This window comes from Ruditapes philippinarum, unplaced genomic scaffold (genome assembly GCF_026571515.1).
Source record: "Ruditapes philippinarum isolate M1 unplaced genomic scaffold, ASM2657151v2 ctg7089_1_1_1_1, whole genome shotgun sequence".
NCBI lineage: Eukaryota > Metazoa > Mollusca > Bivalvia > Venerida > Veneridae > Ruditapes > Ruditapes philippinarum.
Genome location: NW_026863260.1, coordinates 28,624 through 56,306, shown reverse-complemented (window position 1 = coordinate 56,306; position 27,683 = coordinate 28,624). Strand labels below are relative to the sequence as shown.

The 27,683-nt window shown below is 31.1% G+C and overlaps 1 protein-coding gene and 1 long non-coding RNA gene across 2 annotated transcripts; one reads left to right on the top strand and one right to left on the bottom strand.

Annotated features, from left to right (window-relative positions):
• Positions 1-20,120: 20,120 nt before the first annotated feature.
• LOC132721641 (uncharacterized) lies at positions 20,121-23,529 on the top strand. Its single transcript, XR_009624493.1, has 3 exons — positions 20,121-20,231; positions 20,915-21,030; positions 22,438-23,529. It is a non-coding gene; the product is annotated as an uncharacterized LOC132721641 (long non-coding RNA).
• Positions 23,530-24,339: 810 nt separating this feature from the next.
• Positions 24,340-27,473, bottom strand: LOC132721642 (sodium/myo-inositol cotransporter 2-like). Its single transcript, XM_060705972.1, has 3 exons — positions 27,076-27,473; positions 25,578-25,773; positions 24,340-25,314 (listed from the first exon to the last, which is right to left on the bottom strand). The coding sequence occupies exons 1-3, from the start codon at positions 27,274-27,276 to the stop codon at positions 25,097-25,099; spliced, it is 615 nt and encodes a 204-aa protein (XP_060561955.1). The 5' UTR covers positions 27,277-27,473; the 3' UTR covers positions 24,340-25,096.
• Positions 27,474-27,683: the final 210 nt, after the last annotated feature.

The window sequence follows — 27,683 nt, the reverse complement described above, 5'->3', positions numbered from 1 at the left end:
TTTTACGGTTTAGAACTGTTCAGTATTTAGCGGAGATAAAGTGAAAGCGGCCGAATAACTCAGTGGGAAGAGCCACGGAATGTTATTCCGAGTGTAAGGGGTTCGAGTTCCTGCCAGATTGTTACATATCAAGATAAATCTGTTAATTAGAAAAAAAAAGAAAAATGGAAAGGAATTGTCTAAATTAAATACACATGTATTACCAAAAACAGGATTGAAACTCTTATCTTCCGCGTAAAACACGACGAAATCCAGTATTCACCATGAGGTCACAAACTTTAATGTAAACATCACAATAATATTTATATATATAATATTTCTATTCTTGGAAAGAGACACTAAACATCTTTAAGAAACCCGAAATTTACAAAATAGATCTATTTAAGATTTCCTTTAATTTCGCAAAAGTAACAGACGCAAAACACGGTACTTAAACGTTTAGACGAACGCAGACGCACGTTAAACACGTTTAAACGTTAGTGGTGATAGCAAACGCACGTTTTCAAATGCACGATAAATGAAAAACGATACACGAAAAACGCTAACCGTGAAACGCTTGTAACCGATGCACTCTTGACAAAGCGTTTTATCAAACGCGCGATGCAAGATATATGCATGCAAGATATACGAAAAACCCACGCACGAAAAACGCTATTTTGGACAAACGAAACGTCCAATCAGTATCAGTTCTATGGATTGTAAAAAAATACCGTCGTTTGGAAGTTTTTATTGTTAAAGAAGGCTACGTGAAGGGGATTTACGTTTTGTTTTCTTTGGTAATGTTCAAGTGCACAAATACGAATGAATTAGACCGTAAGAACGATATTGTAAACACCAATCACTTATATGCAAGTACCATTTTCAAATTAAAAGGATTTATGTAAAATCTGTTGATAAAGTAAAGCATGACTTAAAAACAGCCTTCAGCTTTTCTAAAGGTTAAATATGTTAGATTTAGATAAATCGTTTAAAAATAATTTCCAAACTTAGCAACGAAACAATGTAAATACATAAACAACGAGAATACCTCTTATCTACCCGTCCGCTCTTCCTAATGTTAAAAAATCAGTAATGTTGAAAAAGAAATTTGATAAATTAAATGGGGTTGAAAAAAGTTACTGCCTTTATTATTCTAATTTGGAAATTCATTTTCTTGTGCGGGACAAGGGAATTGAGTCAAGGGGGATCTTCCTTATTTTCCCGTAATTGAAAATTAAAGGGCGATAAGGGGTCTGAGAATATTGAAATAGAAATTGTTAAACTATATATTCATCAACATCAGTAAATTTTCTTATTAATTTGGATGGCAAAGTAATTTCACGAGCATTTATGTGAAAAAAATATTTTTGTTTACAGAATCCTTGGGTGTATTATGTTTGAAGGAGTGTGTGGTGATTTAAGTATGGTAACCCTGTCAACGGTTGCCTTCCATAAATTCTGGACAAGAGGCCTGCAACTGTTGTGTTTAGGTAACTCAATCATTGGTTACCATCATAAATAATTGAGGAGTATGGTATGGTAAAAACGTGGTCAAACCTGTCGTCAAAAATATAGAATACTAACTTTGGGTTAGTTTACACTAGTGTAACCTCGAAATTTTATTGAGAGATAAAAGTAATAGAAAGGCATCGAATGATTTGTACGAGGGTGCGTAGCCCCCCGAGTATACTCACATTGCTTATTGTTTTGATGTTCTTTCTCTTTTGTATCATAGTCAAACATGAAAACATGTTCCCTGTTGTCACAATATGAAACCCAAGAAAAAATAACCAACAAACGAACATCTTATTTTGATATTTCTATCGCTATCCCTTTCTCTGACGACCCAATAAGTAAACCCCGGCAAAAGTAGGTCAATCAATGTGCATGCCTTTGAGTGCTGGTAACTAATACCTGCAGTCCAGTGTGCATTTTAGAAGAGACTGACGACTATATTTGTAACAGTTTAACAGTATACCTATATGGTAGGAGAACGCCTTAAAATCTGTAAATAAAAGCATAACAATTACTGAACAATTAAAGACTAGCAATTGTTTTCAGTTATATCAAAAAATTCAAACATACAATAACGTTGCTCAGTTGAATAAAAACCTTATTCAAAATATTGACATCTTAAAAAGCAACATTACAAGTTTTCTAAAATGAATTAATGATGCATCCCTAAGGATAAATCATTGACTTTAGGAATACTTTTACTTATTTCAAAGTGTCAAGCGGTTTGCTGATTTTATTGGATAAATAAATTATTGCATTGATGTTTGAAATGACACATTAAATTATCTTGTTTGTTTGTATCTTATGGGACCTATTCTATTTTATTATTTTAATTTATTTAGTTATAAACTATTTCTCCCTGTTTTCTTTGTAAGAATAAACGGGGGACTACACGTTTGTTTTGTTATTGTTATAAAAACCCTTTTTTAATTAAAACCCAAAGGCTGATAAGACGGGCCCTACGGTAATTTGTAAAGGGTTTGGGCACAAGGTAAAAGAACCCTGTTTAAAGTGAAAATAAAAGTAATTTTGGGGTTATGAAAAAATTAAAAAATCCCCCCGGTTTAAGACGGTGGGGGCCCGGAATAGTTTTTGGGAAATACAAAAAAAAAACAAATAAACTTTTCTTTGTTTTTGATTTTTTATCATAAAAAACGTTAATTTTAAAAATTCGAAATGTAACGCCCGGGAACATTGAATTTCAACAAAATTTTTATATTTTTTTTTTCGATAGCCCCCTTTTAAAAAAGGGTTTTTATGCGACCCCCCCTTTTATATTTAGTTTTGGGCATTTTTTAAATGCAAATTATTAAAGCATTTTTTTATTTTCCATATTTCCTTTGCAAATTTTCCCGGAAAAAATCGTGGTTATTTGTCCGGTAATTAAACCCGGGTTTCTAAAAAGTAAACTTTTTTTAAAATTTTAAACCCCCGGTATCCCTTTTTAAAAAAACAAGAAGAAAATTAAAAACCAGTAAAATTAACCAAAGATTTTATCATTTGCTTTCCCAAAGCCAAAAATGGACCAAAAGGTGTTAAAAATTTTCAAGTTATTTTAAAATTTAAAGCCCAGAAAAAAGGTTCAATTTTTAAAAAGTTGTTTGTTTTTTTTTTTCTTTTATGAAATTTTTTAAATTTTAAAAAAATTTTCCCATTTATCAAAATTTTTAAAATTTAAAAAAGTTGCAAAAAGAAATAAAACCCCAAACAATTTAGGAATTATTTTTCATTTTGTTTAAAAAAGATAAAAAAAAATAAATTTTTTTAAAAAACTATTTTTAAAAAAACCAACGGGAAAATTTGCCCGGGCCAAGGGGATTTGAACTAGCCGGCCCAAAATTGGGGGTTAAAAAACTTTTTCGGGTCCTTTTCCCCTTTAAACAACAAATTATTAATTGTTTTTATAAAAACATGAAATTTAAAAATTTAAAAACTTAAAAAAAAATTTTAAAAAACTTTTTAATAAAATAATAAGTTTTAATTGAAAACTTAAACAAAACCTCCCAAAATTAAAATGGGGGCCCGGGTTAAATTTCCAAAAAACCAAATTTTATTTTGGGCTTTATTTAATTAATTTGAATTAAAAAAGTTTCTTTTGAAAAAATTGTAAAAGAAAAGTTTTGCTTCAAAAAAATGATTTTTATTTTTAACATAAACCAAAAAAAATTTATTTGCAAAAACTCTTTTTAATTACAAAAGTTTAATTGTGTGATTCTATTAAAGCAAGAAAGCCAAAAGTATTCAAATTAACTATTTTTACCATTTAACGGGTATTTAAGGCAAAATTTATGAGAAAAACATGAAAACAGGTTTATTAATCTCAAATGACCTTTACATCCCTTAAATTGTTCCCCTTTTTTCCCTTTATATCGAACCAAATTTAAAATGATAATTATTCCTTTACTTTTATGATAATAGCAAATCATATTTCTTCCGGGACTTGATGCTTTAAGCCCCAGCCGAAAAAACTCTACTTGTATTAATGTTTATTAGTATATGAAACGAGTTTAGTTACGAGGATTTATAACACAGGCGGGTGACCATCAAGGGGTGTTTTCTGCAAAAAAAAAAATGTCGAGGCTGTTACTGGCATTTATTTTCGTATAAAATTTCAGAAAAAAAGAAAAACGTGCATTCCTCTTTTTTGCCCTTTCACCCTTTTTCACCTTCTCACCCCAGATTTAAAATGAACCCATACCAGCTAATGATGTCATAAGCCTACCTTATAAAAGGATGTTTCGTAAGCTACCTTACAGCTTTTTCAGTTGAAATAGTTTCATTCAGCGGAGTGTTATCCTTTTGATTTTCAATAGCAGTTGCATAATTATATGAGGAATAAATTCATTTAACGTAAATTGTCTTTCTTACTTATAATTATTATTTAATTATTATTATCATCATCATCAAATTATTATTATTATTATTATTATTTTTGCTACTTGCTATTCCGCTGCCCCATTGGAGCCTCAGTGAAGAACTGTTACTGTTTATATATCAATAACAGTTTTCAAATGCTTATTGAAAAGTGTTCCCCGAGATAAGGGTTAAGTAAGAACAAAGAGGTAAAGTTCCAAACCATGAACAAGCGGCATGGCATGGTCAGAAAGGTAATTTATTTTCCCTTTCTGTATCATTTTTAGAATCGTACCGCGTATTTAAGGAAGGTTATTACAACGTTTCAGTATTATAACACAAAATAAAATAAGCAAAGACGGCGGCTGAATTTTTTGGGGTCTCAGAATGTAGGAGGGGGTAAAGGGTTGTGAGATTTTAAACCAATTTTGTTTTGTAAAGTTCACTTTAATTCCGTTTCCAGGTAATATAAGTATAGTAAAATTGGCGGTATAAGACTAATTGCAACATTGAATTTTTAATTCAATGTTTTTTTTTGGCCTGATCAATAAAAAAAACATATAACAAAAAAAAAAAACAAAAAATCAAAGAACCCCCCCCCCCCACACACCAACAAAAAAACATGTGTTGCTGGACATCGAACTCGGACTTTCGCTTCAAAGCGAGCGTGTAAAACCACACTTGGGCGCTGGAGTAAGATAACAGCCTGAAGAAAACCATATTATTTCTTATTAGAAGTTTGTAACCCTTACTAATTTCGAATATTTTTGTTCACCGTAAGCCTGTTGTTTAACACTAAAGTAAATAATCATGGAGCTGAGTTTTTTAAGCATGTATATTATAAGAATAAACACAATAATTAGAAATCTTTCGAGGCCAAACTACGGGAACTATTTATTCGTTACAAAAAAATTAATTACGCCCATTCATTTGCAATCTTTACGCAGTGATCTCCCCTTAATTTTTTCGGCGTTTTAATGTACATATGAAAGTGAAAAAAACCTCTCCGGACGATTTTGGACTACTTTCGCCGCATTTGCAAATTAGAACATCAGGGTAAACAAATAAAATCAGAAAAAGGCAAAATTAACCGAGTGTCGCACCGACACTGTCAAAGTCATATGATGGCTTTTCAGCTTAAATTTGGAGAAAGCCCTCAGGCGTCCCTACGTATATCATTTCAGGGATTTAGGAAAACAAATCGACCTTCTTGTCAGCTGGCTCGACAGCTTCAAGTCATTATAAGATAATTCGGAGTCCTTGGTGGGATTCGAACCCACAGCGTTTGGGGCATGTGATTGGACGTCAAGGAGCTTAGCAATTGACCATTCTTTCGAGAAGGCCCCAATATTTAGTTTACCGTAGACGAATCTTTATTTACGCCATAGAAGAGTGATACACAAGGTGTTAAATGTTTTGAGTTATTATTCGGAAACTGTTGCATGTACACTTTACAAGCATGCTGCTTGTGGAAACTCTCTACATATTTAAAAACTATCCATGCTAGAAAAATTAAAGGCGTATATAGTTTCAACGGATAACTTCTTTTGTAACAGCTTTAACCAACTTACGGACTTTTTGCCTTTCATACACAAAATCAACTTTAAGGAAATGAATGGCATAGTGGTTTAAATATCACCCATTTAACCCAAGAATCGTAGGTTGGAACATTCTACGGGCTATGTAAATATTTCTTCGTATAAAAAGTACTGGTTAGTTCCAGGAAGCTGAATCGAAAACGAAATTTAAGGGTTCCCAAAACTTTTTTTAGTGGGGGTTCGATAGGGGGGTGAATTTTTGTTTAATTTTTTTGATATGGGTTTTAAAATGATTGTTTTTAAAAACGATAGATTAAAAAAAATATGTTTTCTTTTTCCTATTAAAACCCAGGTTTTTTTTTATGGCATTTCATTGCATTCACAAATTTTTTAAAAAAAATAAGAAAAAAAATTTTTTATAATAAAAAGGGGGAATTTAAAAGGACCCAAATTTTTAAAATTTCATTATAGATATATTTTTCGAAAATTAAAAATGAAACATTGTATTTTCCTTAATCTCGAAATTTTTTTTTTAAAATTTAAAAAAAAGAAAAGGTTTTAAAATGTCTTCTGTCACAAAATTTTTGCTACACATGCTTAACATTTGACTGTTGTCTATTTTAATAGAAATATTCAAATTAGACAAGCGCGATTTGTTTGTGATCTTTTGTGGCTAAGATAATACACGTGATTTAAAGACCACCCCATTTCTATGCCTGTAATTAAAATATAAATAAGTAAAAATCTCGCCGATGGAAACACCTTTTAATATAAACCAAGGGCGGGTTAAATTTTTAACGTATTATTAACAAATGGTAAAAACCCAAATTTACGCCCCGGGCTTTACGGCTTGTTTCTTCAACAACGACGCCAAATAATTCTAATTGAACTTAAATTCAGCCTAAAGGATGAGAAAAAAACACAAAGCTCGATAAATAAAACTTTGATCTTCAACTACCCCCGCGTTAGGAGTATATATGCATATGGCCGCCCGTCCTGAAATAGGGTTGTAATTCTAGTGTAAACATAAAAGGTTTGCCTTTTTTAAAACATCTTTTAATAAATAAAAATCGCTAAGTCACGTGATTTATCAAAATACCCTAGAAGATAATGATCAGAATACGGATTGATTTAACAATTTATTTCAAGTCCGCTGAAGAATTCGTTTAAATGAAATTTTATGCCACTTCCAAATCTTAAACCTGTCAATATTAACCAACTGGTCAAAAGGTTAAGGTCTCAAGTTCATGAAATAGTATACAAATGTGTGCACTTAATATTATCATTCACGATAGCAGATAGATATTAATGATCAACAAATGAAACGTTTTTAACAAGAGGGGGGGTTTATGGGCCCCCGAAAACGCTTTACCCGTAAAAAAGGTCTTTGGGGCGGGGCTAAATTTAACCCAGGGTTTTTTATTTGAAATCACTAGAAGATCTTTCATGCTTAATATCTAAACTCTAGCTCTATGGGTTATTTAGTTTTTTTTTTGTTTTTTTTCTATTTGGGGGTATAAGGGAAAATCAGTACCCCCAAGGCGGGGGGCAATTTTTTTTATCCCCGGGGGGTTTATTTTAACAAAACCCTTTTTAGACACTCACAAGAAGTGTTTCATGCTTAAAATCTAAGCTCAAACTTTCTTTTAGTTTTTAAAAAAAGTTTTTTTTAAGGGTTTTCTATATTCATATACGGAAAAACAATTGGGCCCCCGGGGTGGGGGCCAATTTTGACCCCATGGCTTTTATTTTTAAAAAACTTGGTTTGACACTCATCAACAATGTTAAACCCCAAATATTTAAGCTCTACTCTTTTTCGGTTTTTAAAAGAAAATTTTTTTAAATTTTTTACTAAAATACACATATAATTAAAGGAAAAGCAAAGACTTCCTGGAAAAAGGGGCCCAATTTTAGTTCCCAAGGGGTTTTTTTGAACCCAAAATTTATAGACACCCCACTAGAAATGTTTCATGCCAAGTCCTTTCGGGTTTTTAAAAAAGATTTTTTAAGTTTTTTTACTATTAAAACATATTTAAGGGAAAGGGGAAAGACCCCCGGGGGGGGGCCAAAATTTACCCCGGGCTTTTTTTGAACCAAAATTGATGACACTCACTAGAAGATTTTTTAAACCAAATATCTAAGCTCTTGCTCTTTTGGTTTTTTTAAAAGGGAAAGGGATTTTAAGTTTTTCTTTTTGCTTGGGCCCTGGGCCCAAAAAGAGTTTTGCATGGGAATTTAAAAACCTTTTAATAATTTAAAGGTTTACCAAAAAAATGGACTTTTCCTGGTTGGAGTTTTTGGAAAAAAATTGGCTTAACGAAACTAACAGGAGATGCGTTTTTAAAATAAAGTTTAAAGGACGACGACGAACGAAAGGAGTACGCCCCGGGCGAAAAGGATACCAAAAGGGTCACCCTGTCCCCTTTTTTGCAGGGGGGGCCCAAAAAACCCAAACAAAAAAAAAACGATCTTGGGGAAAACATTAGGGAAAAAAAAGATATTCACAAAACCCCTGGCTCACAAAAAGTGGGGCAATATGTCGAGATTTTAAAAATTCAAATTTTTTAAAATTTTTTTTATTGAGCGATTGACAAAAGCCCCGATTTTTAAAGGGATAAATTTCCCCCTAAAAACAATGGCCCTTTTTTTTTGGGGAAATCTAGGTAAGTTTGAAATTGGGGTTTTGGGCCAAAAACTTCAAAATTTGATTGAAACCCAAATTTTATATTCAAATTTTTGAAGCTTTTTAAATGAGGTAGCTAAATTCTTTTTTAAAACATCCCTCATCATTTATAAAAAAAAAACATTTTTTTATTTTCATCATCATCATTTTTCATTTTATTATCATTTTTCATTCAAAAACCTTATGCCCCCAACATTGGGCCCTTTTTTCATTTGTAATAGTTATAGTAATTTTGAAAAGAGTTTCCCAGTAGTTTCGAGGGTATTTAAAACTGGGTGGGGGGGCATCAAGGGGTGTTTCTGGGGGAAAAATGTCGAGGCTTTAAGGGCCGGGGACGATTTTTTTTGGGCAGAAATATCCCGAAATGTCGCCACAGCCAGTGTTAAACCCCCGTAACTAACAAGTTTAATATACTATAACTGTTTTATCGCAATTTCAAAAAATTGTTGTGTTATAGGAATCAACAAAAAAATAACAAACAAAAAAAATTAAACGCCAGATAAAATGAACCAATATCATCTAATGTCGTCGTAAGCTTACTTACAGCTTTTATAATTAGGCAGTTTTTTTGAAGGTGTTTTCGCTACCGCAAAAAAAAAACAGAACAAGAAAGAAAAAAAAAACAAGATAAATTTTTGCAAACCCTTGAAAATTTTAAAAAATTCATAAAGTTTAAAAGACGGATTATAACTTTTATTCCTTGTTTAACCAAAAAAATATTGGGTTCAAAATTTTTAAATACTTTTTTCCCCCTGGAAAATAATTCATTCAGCGGGTTTACCTTTTTTATTTGAGGGGAAAGGAAATTTTATTTCATTTGATTTAAACTTTTTTTTTGTATTTTCGAAAAAGTTCGTTACGGTGCCCCCTTGGGAACCTCAAAAAATTTAAAAAAAACTTAACCGATATATAGCAGGTGCAAAAAAGTCAACTGCTATATAGCAGTCAAGTTTTTTCCGGAAAACTGTACTGCTATATAATGTAATATGTATTTATAAATAATACTGGTGCTAAACCTTCCAAAGGGGGGGGGGTGGTTGAGAGTTTGACTTTTGGCTACAGTCATGTTTTTTGTGGTTTTAATTTATGAAATATTCATTGTGTGAGAAAGAGAAACAATGTAAATAAGAAGATGTTAGAAAAATTATGTATACCAATAAACAATGTTAGAACATTGAGAACGTTTTTTTGAGTATTTTATCATGTAAGGGATTTTAATGGTAATTATGAGAGAGAATCTTAACTACAGTTACTACAGCGGAAAATTCATTGCATGTGAAAACAGACATATTACAAACATGATTGTAATAAATGGGAATGTCTGGATGATCAAAGTAAACATTATACTGGCTTCCTTATTTTGCATGCCATAGCATAGAGGGGAACAAGGTATGCAAAAATACTTCTGGGATAGGAATTACATTATAAAAAGACCGTCAACATGTAGACTTATACTTGAAATACAGGTACATAGGAGTGCCAATCGTCGAGCATAAGAACAATTAAATAGTAAGTGAAGTCAAGTTATTTGCATGTGTGTTCAACTCTCTTGTTCTCATTGTTAATGCATTTCAAGCGTAAATACCAGGTTCTAATGTACATGTCATGACGATCTTATCTTTTGGACTGGTTTGGGCTTTACTGCGCTAACTTACAAAAAAATACGACAATACCACCGGTGAAAAATCGTGGCACAAAGAACTGGCATACCCCTAATTTTCGTACTTGGATGTTGTAAACATCCTCTGTAACAATATAACAGAACAATATACATGTAACAGAAAATATGTTTTTATCATTTTTCTACTTTTCATATATGGGTATGATAGTACATGAATAACAACATGAAACATATTCTAGGTAAAATCAATGCGATGTGTAACTTAAGGTGGAGGTGATGGTGGCGGTGGTGGTGGTGGGAGTTTTCACTCCGGATCACGGCAGTAAGCCACATTGAATTTACCACAAAACAATTCAGCCACCGCATAGTTCCTGGGCAGGCTGTCAAGCAGTTTACCAGTACTAGTTTACTTCACTTTCGCAAGGAACTGATTTTTTTCTCTACATGCAAGAGCAGAGCTACAGTGCGAATGACTGTAGAGAGGATTTCATGATCAAGTACAACGAAAATGATCTGCGTCGTCCAGGAATCTAACACGGATCGCCCGATACACAGTCACGCTCTACCAAGTGACTAGAACATCTTTTGTAGCGGCTACAAAGCCACTTAGTTCCGTCTTTCAGCTGAAGATAAACATGAATATATACTCGTTGACATATCTAAAACTAAAATGACTGTTATATTTGTTTTGGTAATACATATATATGTAAACATTTACCTCTATGTCGAAATCTTGACGTATAAATCTAGACTTAAACATCCACCTTCGTCATATCACATTTTATCACTATGACATATAATTTAACTGTCAGATATGTATTTTTGTGTTATTGTCCATTTTATCTGAATATCAAACAGAATTAAAATCTTAGAAAAGTACAAATCACTAACATAGTCTCAAAAAATGAAGGTGTTTATCTTTGTCGCTATGTGCGACGTAAACCCTGGCGTTCATTTGTTTACATATCGCTTATCAATGATACATGTACGTTTTTTTTCACATGCTAAATTTAGATTTAGTAACGAAACGGGGAATTTTGTAGATAAGTTATACTGAAGATTTTATAACATTTCAAATAGTAATTTATACAGGTCAGAATTTTTTTATCACACCGCACAATGGAAAAAGAGCAAACAGTATTAAAGCAGCATGCCTCTAGATTCATTATGATTTTCATGAAAATTTATAAACGTATTTTAAAGTAAAATATATTGTCAAATGAACAATGAAAGAAATTTACACATTGCAGGCGACACTTAAAATCTACGAAAAACGAAACATAGGTAAGACTATGCAACAAAGGCCTTACGGCGTTAGTCACACCGTAGAAAATAATAATAAGTATTGCAAAATCAGTCATTTTATGCATTTAATGTGTTAAATTCTTGAATCGAAGGTAAATTTACTTTGTTAAAAAACATTTTTTAAATCTTTATCATGGTTGATTTTTATGAAATATTATGCCATATCAATAGCCAGGCAGTTTAAATGCGAAAACGGCAGTGTAACACCACACTTTGGGACCCCAAAGTGCCGTTTACTTAACACATCAGTTTTTGGTCATTTATAAATACTGATAACTGGTTTATTTTACGATTTGATTTAGTATCGATTTAAAAATAATGTAACAAAAACAGCATAAATTATGGAAAAAAAAAACAACATTTTAATGTCTGTACACATGTTCCGACTTAAAATGTCTTACCAATGATATTATGAAACCTATGTAAGTAACAAGAAAATAACAAAATTATGTATGTGTATATTTCTATATGTTTTCACATAACAAAACTTCATTCAATTAATTATCTTATGTATCATCGATTTTATTTCCATGTATATTTTTTAACTTAACGACATGTATTCAAATATTTTTATATATTAAATGGATCACCTTTTCGACCAGTTTGGCCATACCACGTGACCAGTGGCATCAGAAATGATAAGGAGTTGAATGGCGTCACAAACAAACAAAGCAATACGAATTTATATTTCCAAGCTAGTTCCTTTATTTCTTTTTCAAAATCAATTAAAAACTAATGATACAGTTAAAAGCGAAAATTTGTTTCATTTGTGGTTTCAATTTCATAAACACGTTTTTTGTTCCAACATTCGAACCGCAGTTTTGAAGATATACAGGAGTTATATTGCAAATGGTGATTATGATGTAAAATAATCATGATTTATGCCATTTTATCTCTTAAATCGACCCCTTTAGACATGTTCGTCACATTCGAAGGTGAAGATAAACTTATAAAAGAGTGATCCCTCGGAAGTATAAATCACAATAAATTACATGAAAATTACAGACTCGGTTTCTGTACAAGACTTGTAACGATTAGAACTGAAATTACGCTCACCAGTCTCTGTTCGGAACAAAATGGTTTTCTATTTGGAGAAAAGCTCGAAATGTTCTGATTTGGTGTGAAGCAGTTTGGAGTATTTTATATTAACGGGCCCTTGTTTGTAAAAATGCTACATTTCACAATTTCATAAATCCTAATGTATATTCCTTTCCATGCATTATAAAATCATTCTACACGAGGTGAACAAAATAGACAAAGCCCGCCATAGGTTTGCTTTATAAAACAATTATAGCATTTAATATATGGCAATGTTAGTGAGATCTATTTTATCATATGACTTAACGCATCATACTAGATTTTTAAATAAACCAACAATTCTTAACCTTCTTTAACTATTAAATTAGTTTTCTGAATAAATACATTATACATTTTAATAAAAAAAGTTTTATTTTTGCACTAAAAAAGTTGCAATAAAGGGAAGCAATTCCTAATGTTTTCACAGTGTGCTGTGCTTTTGTATAATCACTTGTGTGTGTTATCTCCCTTTACAACTCTAGGTGCCGGAGCAAACGTGGGTGGTCACAGTTCAGGGGGTAAGTTGTGACCTTCCCGTAGGTTGACTACGTTATAAACATTATTTCATATTATTTGTTTAAATTTTTTATTAATTTTTTTTTTGATAATTTTTATAGAAAAGAAAAAGAAGTTCCATGAATATGACCAAAAAATAAATAATGTTCTTAAAATTTCTTCTGATAAAAATTTGTAGAATGAAGCTTGCTTGTTTGAACAAATATCTTTCTCAAATCTTTTACTTAATTGCTCTAAAGTTACTTCGGCATATTTTTGCTTCAGTTTTTAAAGCAAGACATTTCTGGTAGTAAATGCTCATTCTGGATTATGAAACTTCTTCTGTAACGTTTGAATAGGCATGTCCTAGTTCAACATACAGTTTTTTGTGTGTTATTTTTGTACTATTTTCTCCCTAAACAAATATCCAACCTTTTTTTATTTGATTATTTTCATAAATTATATTAAGCACACATTTATAATGTTAGAGATTTTTGTCACAAAGTAGATAGTCAATAACAGTTCTATGTTTGACATACTTAGATAATTATATTCTATTTCTTAAAAGTGTTAAAATATAAACTGACGTTATCAATTTCTTTTACAACATTTATAATAATGCAGATTTTAAATTACCCACTTGTGCCAGAAATAATGCAGAGAGGGCCATGAGATCTTCCTTAATCAAGAATTTGGATTTTAGCTGAAAAGTAGCCATTTGACCTTAAACTCCTACCAAACAAAAAGAAGAAAAAATGATAATATTTCATATGCATTTTCACTAAGTAGATCATTTAACATGGTTGAGAATGTGCACTGTATGAGGGATATATCAGTGGTAATAATATAGTCCCTGTATATGTTACCTGAGTGAAGCCTAACAGGCCAAGTCTGCTCATCTGTGTAGTCTCGAATCATTTTTGTATTCTGTTGACTGTTTTTTTAACATTTGGATATCAAAATCAGTGTCTAACATCATAAATTTAAATTCAATATGGCACAACATTTTAATGAACAAATTAAATTTAAAAAAATGTCAAAAAAACTTTTTTACTCTGTCTGCTGCGATAAATGTCTAAATGAGAGTGCAGCATAAAGGGCTAAATTATGATTTATTATCTGATTTTAGAAAAAAATGTAACAAGTATAAAAAAACATCTTTGGTAGTTTAGCGCGAAGGAAGGTAGTCTAGTACTGGTGTAACTCTCCAGGAACGATGGTTAGGAAACTGCCCGCCTATATGACTGAAATACTGTTGCGAAAAGGCGTAAAATGACACAAACAAACAAACAAACAATAAAAAAACATAACAAAACAACAACAACAAAAAAAACCCTTAGCACTCTATAGTAAGACTTGCTTGCTTTTTGATAGGAACATTTTTATTATTGCTCTTGAATTATAGATTTTCACACTTATCAGCATATATAAGTGCTACCATAAAATTTCTCTGCTTTATTCTTATTATAAAATCAAAAATAATTTGATAAAATAACTCCAGACTCCGTTCTTTACTTTCTTTTTGCTTTTGAGGACCTTTTTTTCCTTCCTATTACTCTACAGCACTGTTGTTTTTGATGGATCATTTTATTTATGTGAGTAACGATAATAATATACCAGTCAATGAGGTAAATTTTCTTTAATCAATCTAATATTATTAATATTATTATATGCTATGTGTTTGCCAAGCTTGAACCATAGAGTGAAATATATCATAAAATATATTAATGTTGATTATGAGAACTGTAAGATGTCTTGTAAGGTTTACAATATTATATATGTTAATTAATTTAGGTCATATCATACCAAATGAACATGATGGATTAGATAATTTTTAAACATCATTTTCAATTAAAAACTGTGCAATAGTATTTTTCGTTTAAAAAAAATTTTACCCGTCTTATAAGAGGGGTTAGCAAAAAGTGCCATTTTTGAGTCAAAATAAGGACCCCGTCTTATAAGTGGTCCGTCTTATAGGCGAGTTAATAAGGTATGTTCTAGGAAATCGAAGACAATGATATAATGTACGTATACCTGATCCTAAATTATGTCTTACAAATACTCAATTCATCAAATTATATAGGGTTAACGCACTTTTTTCCGTGTTATAACGTCTGCATAGTCCCGAGGAACGGTTGGTGCCCGAGCCCGGTAGGGCGAGGGCTCCAACAGTTCCGAGGGACTCTGCAGACTTTATAACACGAAATAAACGTGCGTTGACTCTATTATAGCATACAATTTTCAAACAGATTCGTGATGTATAGTTTATACAAAACACAATTACATTAACTTATTGTGCTTGGACGGTATTTATCCAATTCTATGTTTTACGTATGCGTTTCATTTTTCCGGGGCCAACAACTTGGAAAATTCTCGGAACCGAACTAAATTTTGAATTTTAATTGATTTAACAAAGCTTGGCCTTTGGAGATTTATTATCTCAAGAAAAAAAACGTTACATTACTCTACCCTCTACCCAAGACAAAACATGACCCTCAGAAATTCTAAGAATGATTTCAGATTGACGGTAGAAAAAGATCAGTGACATCAGAATCGGTTTTTTTTTTCAAGCAAACAAGTTTACAAAAAAATCAGGCACTAAGCATTATTCTCTCAAAGAAATATAAAGAGCATTTATCAACATTAACATAAATAAAAAAAACATTTTCTCATATTAATTTTGTGTTATTTAGTTTTGTAAGTTAATCGGAGTGTTAAACTGAATGACAGGTAGATTCTACTGTATTTGTTTACATTGACAACTGTCCGTTTCTTAGAAAGGGCGACAACCAAGATTAGCACCGATGTCTATACGCCGTTTTTCCGGCATAGTTACTTGAATATGCGACTGGGGCCCTCGAATCAATAAATTTCAATATAACAAGAGCGCATGACTCTTTGGCAAACAGGCCAAATCGTCATTTTTTGTTTGTTTGTTTACTGGGCCCTGTACGTATTGCGCATAGGTGAAACCGGGCTATAACAAGAGCGCGTGACTATGTTAACACATGGTTTTGCTCCCGTTATAACATGGGCAAAAGAGGGAAAAATAGCCGATTTTATGCTATAATGTAAGTTCATAAATTGTTTTAAATTCATAGAACATTGATTTTGAGTGCTTTTGGGGGAACTCCCCAAGGGTTGCAAAAGAGTTAAATGTTAATAAAAAACCCCTCCAAAAACATGAGTGATTGTTTTTTAAAGCATTTTAAAATTTAAAAAATAAAAAATTAGGGCCAAATAAAAATTTTTTAAAAACCCCCTTTTCGGGCATTTCCCAATTTGTAGGGGGGCCCAAAAGGTTATAAAAAATTTTTTTTTTTAAAGCTCAAACTGTATTTTAAAATTTACCTTGGGTTATAGATTTTCCCTGTTTATTTTCCCAAATTTTTTTAACCAATTTTAAACCCCCCTTTGACAAGGGGAAAGCTCTGATCTGTTTTGGTCAGAATAAAAGGATAGAATCCCGCACTGATAAAAATAAAAAAATTTTTGGGAGGTCGGGGGGACCCCCTCGCAGACAAATTTTAAAAACCCTTTGGGGCCCCTTACAAGGGTCATACAAAAAAGCATGGTTGTGTTCCTTTTTTTTAAGGTTTTACAGACACCATTGACCAACAGGCCATCTGCATTAACCTATTAGCATTCACTGAAGAGCCTTATTTATAATGTTTAATAGGAAAATAAAAAAAGGTTATCCTTTGTTAAAAAATAGCCATTACAATTTGATTAAAATGCAAGATGATTGTTTATTTAAAATGTATAATTATAACATCAATGTTTTATTATGTTCATATATATATTTGTACCTCATCAAGCAGATATGCAAAATGGCAGTTCTAGTAGAAGGGGTATGACAGAAAATTATACTATACAAACATTTTATTATCCCTATCTCTCTACTATATTACCTTCTTCAAACCTCAACAAATGAACATTAAAAGAAAATGACAAATTTCTCTCTTAATTTACATATTTTCTTTTTGTTGTCGATTGTTTCTTCTGAATATTATTTTCTAGTGGTGTTTTTTCTATTTACAATTATTATTTCCTCATTTCTCTTTTTATATTACATCTTTTTTGTGCAATTTGGTCAAGAATTTTAATTTTGTTTTCTTATTTTTTTTCCCTTTATGTAGGGCAGCTTTAAGAAAAGTTTCAATCAACTTTCAGGTTATTATGAAAAAAAACTAACATGTAAAAATAATTATAGAAAACCAAATCAAAATACCCGGTACGAATAAGTTTTTATATTTATTTTAAAGAAATTTGTAGTAAATAAATTTTGAAATAGATTTACCAGGAACACATATTTGTCACTTTCTGTAAAGCTTGATTTTACCTGCATTTTCATACCGCTTTCAAACCCCAGCAAACTTTACTTGTAATGTTATCTTTATTTTCTCCCTTTCCTGTAATATAACTGCTGTTTTAAACAGACCCTTAATTTTGTGTCTATTTATATACAACAGCATTGCCTTATGAATTTTGCCATTTCCGACAGAATTTGTATTACTTTTGTAATATCTGTGTTGTACATTTGTGTTACATTTCTGTGTTAACCTATTCTTTTGTTGCTAAAGGGTTAAATTATAAATATTGAGTAGCAATTATAGGGGTATTATATATTAAGATGTTTGGTGTATTTTCTGTATTTTACAAAGCAGATTTCTATAGTCTATAAAATATTTCTGTGTTAAAAAAACTATTTTTTCTTGCATAATGCACTGTTGCTGGCTATTTAAATTTGATAAATTAAATTTACAATTTGGATGTTAAGCATCAATCAATATTTAACAATGTTTAAGTTAGGAGGGAATACATGGTTAGCTTATTGGATGTTGGTATTTCTACCTGTCCTGCACATACCTGTAATAATACACAAATTGGGCACCTGAGATTTTTCTTGACACTACTAAGGTTGCTATGACAATTACAATGTCAGTATGGCTTAAAACTCAATAAAAATAATAACTTTACAATTTAGGCTTGTGGTATCTGGCCTGACTTGAGTATGATCCACAGTAATCCAGGCTATTTTAACTGTATACCAGTATTAAATGTAGTATATACAGAATGTGTACCGTGGGTCAGATGATGGACATTATAACTGAACTTCCCTAGAGTATCATAATGGACAGTTCCAAATTCAAAGCAGGAGGAGTCTCTTACATAAATAAAGGGAGGGAAGGATTACATAAATAAAGGGAGAGAAGGGTTACATAAATAAAGGGAGAGAAGGGTTACATAAATAAAGGGAGGGAAGGATTACATAAATAAAGGGAGGGAAGGATTACATAAATAAAGGGAGGGAAGGGTTAAAATTGTTTAAATTTGCATTTATAATTTATCTCTGTTTATCATTGACAGTTTTAATTGGATATTATTAATTAATTTTTAGTCAAATTAAAGAAGTCAGCAATGGTTCATGAAATATTTTGGTAACTTTTTATTGTACATCTTTTTGCAGTTATTCGTTTTAAATCAAAAGGTGACTGAAAGTAAAAAATATAAAGTGTATTTACACATTATCTATTTGTAAAATTAAGATATTCAATATAAGAACTTTATAATATGATTTATAGAATGTATAATGTACAATAAATATTTATTATTTTGAAATATTTCTTATAAAAAAAACATAACTTTACAACTTTTACAATTTATATACAAAACTGTCTGTAATCTTTATACAAAATTTATCTTTTATTATCAAATTATCCCTAGACATATGTGTTTTTTATCAATGCATAAACAAACTTCGAGTATTTCTTGTTTATCAGCAATTATAATTTTTCTATTAGTATGCGATATTACCACATCTACCAAAGAGAGGCCTTAATTATGAATATACATGTATAGTATCTATATGAATGATAAAAAGTCATGTAGCCTTTTTCCTGTCAATTACCAATAGCTCTTTCATTCAATTAAAGATATTTTACAATATTTACAATTAAACAGTAATAATTAATTGAAAAATAAATTTCTTGTTGATGTAAATAAAAGACTATTCTTTCATTAGCATTTATTTTAAATAAATGTTATAGAAATTATCTTAATTATTTTCATATTTTTAAATAGTAGTAGTCAGTAGTAAATATAAGTTTTAAATATACATGTACTTGTATAGACTATTTTAATAATTATAATATTAAAGTTTTTATGTAAATAAAATAAGGAAAAAAAACTTTCGTTAAAATTATTTACAGTATTATAGACAGGTCAGGTTGTTGTTGCTATGGAAACATATTTTGATATTGCATTATTTTGTCACTTTCTAGCTTCCCTGGCCGCAGATGCTAAAGGTAAAGGTAATAAGGCGAAAGGTAAAGAAAAAGGGGGGAAACCTACACAAGAAACTGAGGTAAGTTGATGTCAGTTGTGACTATGTTATCAACTTAGTGCAATAACTGGTTGACTTCTTTTAAAATTAGAAGGATTTAACCTGTTACTGCACTAAACTTCTAAAGTGACATTATGTCATTCTTTTCTATGCAGATTAATCTTGACAATACATCACATACATTTAAGCATCCATTTTTAGGTTAACGAAGAGCTGTTTTCCTCACTTTGGTGTTTGGGGAGGTGTAGGATTCGCCATCCCACTTCGGTTAAGTTTTTGCATGTGAATTAATATCTTAAAAAGTACTGAAGGGAATAGGTTGAAACTTCACACACTTGTTCTCTTTGTTTATCTATCAAGATGATTATCTTACTTGATGTGCACAGGTCCCACAACTCTGAGTCACCTTTATACAGAGTTATGCCCCTTTACTTACTGTCAAGCACTGAGAATAGTCTAGCCCACTGTCTAACAGACACCTCTTGTTATTACATACATGTAATTAGGTACCCTATGATGCCTTGGTTGGGAATACAATATTTAACAACAAGCAGTAGATATTTGTATACTTGTATTAAACATTGCTTGTTTATGAACATCTTTTTTAATTTTCATGCAAATTTTGGCAAACATCGAGTTGTGAAATAAAAGTTGAACATAGTTTGTATTATAACAGAACAGTCTTGTTATTATAACTGTTTATATTTCAGCCAGCTGACAGTCCTGACTTTATAAACCCATTGTTAGAAGGTGCTGATTATATAGATGGTCAACTGTGGGTGGCCGGTAACAGGGTTCTAATAAACCTCAATCTCTCACGTATGTATTCAACTTTAATGTTAATTTCAATCATATAAATGCTCTGTTACTTAATATTTGTAGGTCTGAGTCGAATGACTAATAAAGCACATTTTTGGTTAATGATAAACATCAAGTGACAACTCTTCTTTTCTGATTTAAATGTGCCTTTCTCTGCCATTAATGCTAGAAGTTTGGTTTTTGTGAAGAAGATTTTTCTGTCATTAAACACATCAATAATTGATTGATTGATTGATTGATTGAGTCAGCACAGCAACATAGTGAAATATACACAAAATTTTAAATAATGTGAATGAATTAGTAATAATTAGCCATATTTGACGGGACTTTATAAATTCTTCGACTAACGCGGAATTTTGAGTAAAGCGATTTTGACTTATTGAAAGTCAACTGTATTCTATTTATCTTGTACCCGAAATAAAAACTGTTAAGTGAAAAAGGATAATTTTTTCATAGTGTAACACTAACATATAGGGTGTCATTACACTATGTTTGTATTATAACGAAAATGACGTCATGTCAAAATATATGCAGGGCAGTGCAATAGCATTTTTACCGAGTCGCAAAAGCGGCATGGGTATGCTATAATATAATTTTATTCAAAGTTTTAAATCAATTTTGTACTGAACCCACAATTTTTCAAAATCGTCTATATATAAAATTGAACGTCTGAAATATTACAGGAAACAAGATTGGTGAGACAGGCCTTGAGGCCCTACTGAAGGCCATGCAGTATCAAACAACATTGTGTATGGAAAACAAAAGTACCGGAACAGGGCTTATGAGATTATTAGTCGGGGTAAGTTAACATGGGCTTGATTGATTTTATTTTCTGGGGCGTCCGTGGCCAAGTGGTTAAGGTCGTTGACTTTAAATCGCTTGCCCCTCACCGCTGTGGGTTCGAATCCCGACAGGGACTTTTGGATTCTTTCATGTGAGGAAGCTATCCAGCTAGATTACAGAACGTCAGTGGTTCTACTCAGTTGCCCGTTCGTGCCTGAAATAATGCACGGAAGGGCATCTGAGGTCTTCCTCCACCAGTAAAGCTGCAACTTCGCCAAATGACCTATACTGTGTTGGTGTGACGTAAAACCCAATCAAACAAACAAATTTTATTTTCTTTATAGTCAAACGAGAACCAAGTCTATATCTATACAGTACCAGAGCAGGCAGAAATTGAACTAGTTCTTAAGATTGACTATTCAAATAAAAGTGGTGTTTACTTCTCACAATGCTGTCCATAGAACACTGTGTTAAGATTTTTGCAAGCAACTTTAATAATATCTTGTTAACCACTAAAGGTATTATGCTGAAACTTCATATGTTACACAATGTATTTCTTTGGGGGGTCATAACTATGGTATAAATTCTAACTGAATTATTCCCCTTTGTGAACTTATCACATAACTTATAACTTAGCAAAACTATCCTGCAATAACCTGCTTGTTCTGTTACTTTCAAGCACATTGAGAACAGATGACTATATTGTACAATACATGTAGTATCTGAACGATACCTGAAGTATGATTCTAGGCTCTAATTAAAAGGCTAACCCCTTTTTAAGCCTGTCTTCTTTTTGACAATATTTCGACATTACTTCATGCTGGTCTCATCACTATACTATTATTTATTATATTTATTTATATGTACATATACAACTTTCAGTTTACAATGCTGCATAATTGTTTACAACATAATGCTACAGTTGACATATAAAATGTAATATTCTTGATTGTTTGTATTATTATATTTTGACATTTAATCTTTAACTTGCAAGCATTGCACTGCTGCTTTATTTTACCATATTGCAAACATTTATGAATTTTAAATATTTATATTTAATAAAAAGGCCATGGACCTAACATACAGTTGCTAATTGATTGATTGATTGATCGATTTTCTTTAGACCGGTCAGTCAAGGATAACCTACGAAAGTGCAAGCACTTATTTCCAGTAGGGTCCTTACCTCAGCAGACTCCAGAGACAACTATGAGATACAAGGGAATCTGGGAACCAGTCCCTAGCTCTTATTGCATAGGCCCCTTGGTTCTTTAAATACCCAGTGTATAGCACTGTTACATGCAGAATAATGTTTTGAAAGTGATTATGCTCTGATTTGTGATAAAAAAAGCAAACATTTGATTTTATTTACAATTTTAAGTTTTAGTTAATAGTAATTATTGTTTAATTAATTATTTTTTTGCAGAAGAACAAGGTACGATCCAGCCATGAGTTACTACAGAAGATTACAGATATCATGCTACCTAAAGATCCTTTCTATAAACCTCCACCACAGACCCCGGATGTTACTGAGGCTTAAACACAAATACAGATTTATTTACTTTAATATAGTTACAACACCTTAATTGAATGATTTGGAAAAAATTCTTTGACTGGATTCCCAGAAAAAAATCTTTTATTGGATTCAATGGAAATTTTTTTTTACTGGATTTTTGGAAAAAAAAAAATTTTGATTTCTAAGACTGTTTGATTGGATTCCTTGGAAAAGAAGTTCTTTAATTGCGTTCCTTGGAAAAATTCTTTTATTGGATTCCTTGAAAAAATTCTTTTACTTGATTCCTTGGGAAAATTATTTTATTGGATTCCATGGAAAAATTCTTTCATTGGATTCCTTAAAATATTTTGACTGGATTCTGTAGAAAAATTCTTTGAAGTCATAATTCTTTGAAAATTTTAAAAGATTTTGAAAAATAAAGATAGTGTATGAACTGGAAAATGAAACAGCTATCTTCTGATATCGTTAAACGTGTTTATGAATGTGATAACAAAAACTGTGATTTTTAGATATAATAAATCAGTGCAGAATTTTGTCATAATTTGTTCTATGCTGAATTTAAGGTCAACATTAAAACATGATATATTAGTAATACTTATATCAATATATATATGTGTTAAATAAACAAAGTTATTATAAAATGTGCTAAAATGTTAAATGTAAAAGCCTATAGCTATAACTTGGCTTTTAAATTATTTTAGAAGTTTAGTCAACATTAACACATATAATACTAGTATAAAGCCTAACATTGTTGAAATGTGTGAAATTTGAACGGAAAAGTGTATATCTTATAAAGGTTACTTTCTGTTAAATGTTAGATAATAATTCTAGGATAATGAATATGCAACTTATTGAAATAATGTTGTCTTTTATGTAATAAACTTTAAAACACTCGCATTAACATTTATAGAAAAGTTTTTTGTTATTTTTTTTAAAACGTCCATATTTTCTGTGATAATGTTTGTTTCTTATGTTCAGAGTTATTTATATATGTACATGTTTGGTTATTTTATTTAATATATGTTATTGAATGTATTTTTTATTTCGATAACATATTTATTACTTAACAGTTTGAAAGTTTAGAGTCATAAATGCATATTATGTGTTACATAATTATTATGTTATGTATGTAAAATATGCAACTTGCATTTGTGATGAATAAAGAAATCTCCTCTAAAAACCTCTTTTTGTAACTGTTCTGCTACTTCTAAACACGTCACTGTTTCATGACTGTTTGCTTGGATTCCTTAAAATAATTATTTGACTGAATTCCTTTAATAAAATGGATTGAATTCCATAGAAAAATTCTTCGATTGAATCACATAGAAAAATTCTTTGATTGAATTTCCTGGAAAAAAATGTCTCTGTTATGAGGGTGCTATTATCTTGTTCAAGTAAGCTTTGAATTTCTATTACAATCTGTCATAACTGTATAGTGCATATAGAAATGAAATTGACAATGTTTATATTAACCTCACGTTTACGAACGACTATTTGCCAACATGTAATGATGAATTTGTAAGTTTTACAGAATCTAGGATGATGGCAATATTCTTTTATTCATTAAGAACAAATTTGGTTCAGGACTTTCTGAACTTAGAAAATTCTACATTATGTTCGCTCTTGCTTTACTATCAAGCTATTGGAATAGTCGAGCACGCTGTCGCTCCAACACTTGCTGTTAATTTGTGATCCTGATCTTCAAATTTTGGGCCAGGTAATGCACTGCAGACGTTTGTCTTGATATATGAATCAACAGCTGGGTAAAAAAAGTGAAGTCCTTCCTTAAAATTCATTTTTTAATGTTACATTTTCATTTTACATGATTTTACATTCTAAATTGGGCTATAAATTCATGCATGATTTTGGAAAGAATATAACAATAAAAAAAACATCAAACGTAATTATCGAGCTTATCTTTAATAGAACTACATAATATATATGTACATTTGATATGTATGTAAAAAATAACATTCCTATGAAGCAACATGGCCTGAGAGGTTAATAACATGAAAGCTAATGATGCAGCCCGCCTCTGCAATATCTAATGTTGAAAATTAGTTCTGTCAAACGTTAGGAAATGACTGAATTTGTCTTTTGTTTTATCATATTAAGACGAATTTTGCAACTTTCCACCAATGGATGAAGACCATAACCACTTTACGTGAGCGACACAAAATTTGATTTTTGAGAAAAAAACAACAAAAAAAAAACAATCATTTATATATGGGGACTCCAAAAATGTCAAAAAACTGATATTGCAGTTTTAATTAGGTCTTATTGTCACACTTGTATTTTGCGATAATTTTATATCAATCATCTAATATCAATATTAATACATATTTAAACATATTGTGCTAGTTAATCGTGATTTTTTGTTGCGAGTTTTTTTAAAGAGATAAATAACAATTCTACAATGTTACATACTTTCAAATATAGAATATAAATAGTTCTCTATAACTCCACTAAGCTAGTTCTAATTAAACGAGTTTTTATATTTTTGTCAAATACACTAACACACTGATGATAATTTGTGTCAAATACAACTTTAACACACACACCACCGAGCTCAGGGTTCATATTTCCAAAAGGACCAAAATATATACAAGAAAACACCGAGGGATAAAATTATCACTAAACCAATATTTAGGCCTATTTTGGCGTATTTGTTTTGTTCAAGGCACGCAACTTTCTCCATGTGTAACCGCAGTTGTCTTTCCTTTTCTTCGTCGACCTCGTTCGTGATTCCACAAACGTAATTCAACGCTTTTTCCGCGCAATGCATCTCTGCAAAGCAAGAATTAAAATATTAATAATGCTATTAAAAGGATAAGAAATCCAATAGTAAATCGTTATATACATTGAAAGACTGTGTGTTTCTGTTTAATAAAAAGCTTGCTCCTCAAATAAAATAAAAGAGAGATTTTCAGAAGTAAGAAACTCGAAAAGTGCTAGTTAATGATTGATACCGGCAGGATTTAAACTGAAATTCAAGTTCTAATTTTAATTTGTCTGCCTCTAGAAATTTAGATATAATATAGGTGTCGAACCTTTATCTTCTTCTGGTTCATCAAGTTTCGGGTCCCTGTAGTGATGTTTTTCCTCCACGGAGAACACGTGCATGTTATTATCACCTGTTGCTGCAAGATTTGTGAAACCATTCTCCTTATCTTTATCTAGTTTGTCAGGTTCTGTCTCTTCTATATACGGAGCCGATTTCCTCGTCCAAAATGTCGTACGTGTCAACTTAACAAGAAAAAAATGTTTGTTTTATAAAAGTTGTGTATCTTTTTAAGTTTGTGATAAAACATTTATACATACTTTACGTTAATATTTAACAAACAGCAATGAGCTGGCAAGAGATTTGATCAAATTAATGCATATTTATAATACTTGATGGAAATAAAAACGTAAATATATAAAAAAATATATGAAAACGTTGAATAATTACTTTTGAATCGTTTTAACATGCCATATGAAATCATGTACTAAGGTTAAAAAGAATTAGATATGATTATTTATAAAAAAAATAGTTTCCTACAGTTTGATGTGAGTTATACAATTATTATGTAAAACATTTGTTTTCTGTGTACTTTTGCCAATTACGAGCATATTAGCTATGGCATATAACGCTATTTAAATGTATGTACATGGATTCCCTAAGACGACTTAAACATTAGCATACAAATTCATTCGTATTTTTAGACACAAAACTGTTCATAAATTTTACATAAACTTATTTACATATATAAAGATGAAAATGAACTTAAACATTACGTTTTAATCAAGATATATTAAACAGGTAAATTGTAATTAATAAGAATTTAGTCTCAAGTGTAAAAAAATACTGATATATTGATATTATGAAAAAGCAATAAGATTGACAATTCGAGCAAAACAACAGACACGAGAAAGCAATTAACCCACATTATTTATCAATGTCACGGCATTTAGACTTCTGCAATGTGGTTTATAGAATATAGCGTTTTTATGAGGTTTGCCACATCCCTGAAACAGTTAATTCTGCTGGTGAAGCAAATTTGACACTTATTGTACTAGGTACAAGTTTGTTGTTCATACAAATTATATAAGAAAGGTCATGCCGATACAGTTAACTATTTTTATGTGTCGTTTACCTGTGTCTTTTGCGGTTTTCAAAAAATATCATAAGAATGTTAACGCTAACTGGAGATATCACTGTCAAAGTCTAAGGATGTTTTGCTGTTATGTAATTTATTGAGGGATTGTCACTATGGTTTCTTGATCAACATAAGTTAATGAACTTGCATATATTTCTAAAAAGTAAATACAGTGAAATGATGTTCACATTAATTGGCTTTGCTGACAATCTTCATTTAAGTTGAAAACGACCCGGCGCTGAATCTAGATACTTTGTAACTGTAAAATGATGACAATCTCCATTTAAGTTGAAAAACGCATACCAAAATGTTACAAAAACTACCATAAATAAAAACAGTAAAACTAAAATGACAAGCTTAAAAATTATAAGATTAAAACGACAATCAGAGTAGAATTAAAACTACTTACGTATTTTTCATGAGGTCTTCCGGTAAAATAACTGATGACAATAGCCGTAACACCAGTCAACAGTGTGATAAATAACGAGAAATACATGTAATGAAAGTTTTTCAAGATGGCAGGGCGATTGTCATCTTTACCACAGCCTCCACTACTGTAGTAGACAAATGCCAAGATCATCCGAATAACACCAGTCAGAAAAGCCAACATCAACGCCCAGAATGCTCCCTGTAAAATTAGAACATACTATACTCAGAAAAGCCAACATCAACGCCCAGAATGCTCCCTGTAAAATTAGAACATACTATACTTTACAGTCTTTTACAACATCAACGCCCAGAATGCTCCCTGTAAAATTTAGAACAAACTATACTTTACAGTCTTTTACAACATCAACGCCCAGAATGCTCCCTGTAAAATTTAGATCAAACTATACTTTACGGTCTTTAACAACATTAACGCCCAGAATGCTCCCTGTAAAATTAAGAACAAATTATACTTTACAGTCTGTTACAACATCAACGCCCAGAATGCTCCCTGTAAAATTTAGAACAAACTATACTTTACAGTATTTTACAACATCAACGCCCAGAATGCTCCCTGTAAAATTTAGAACA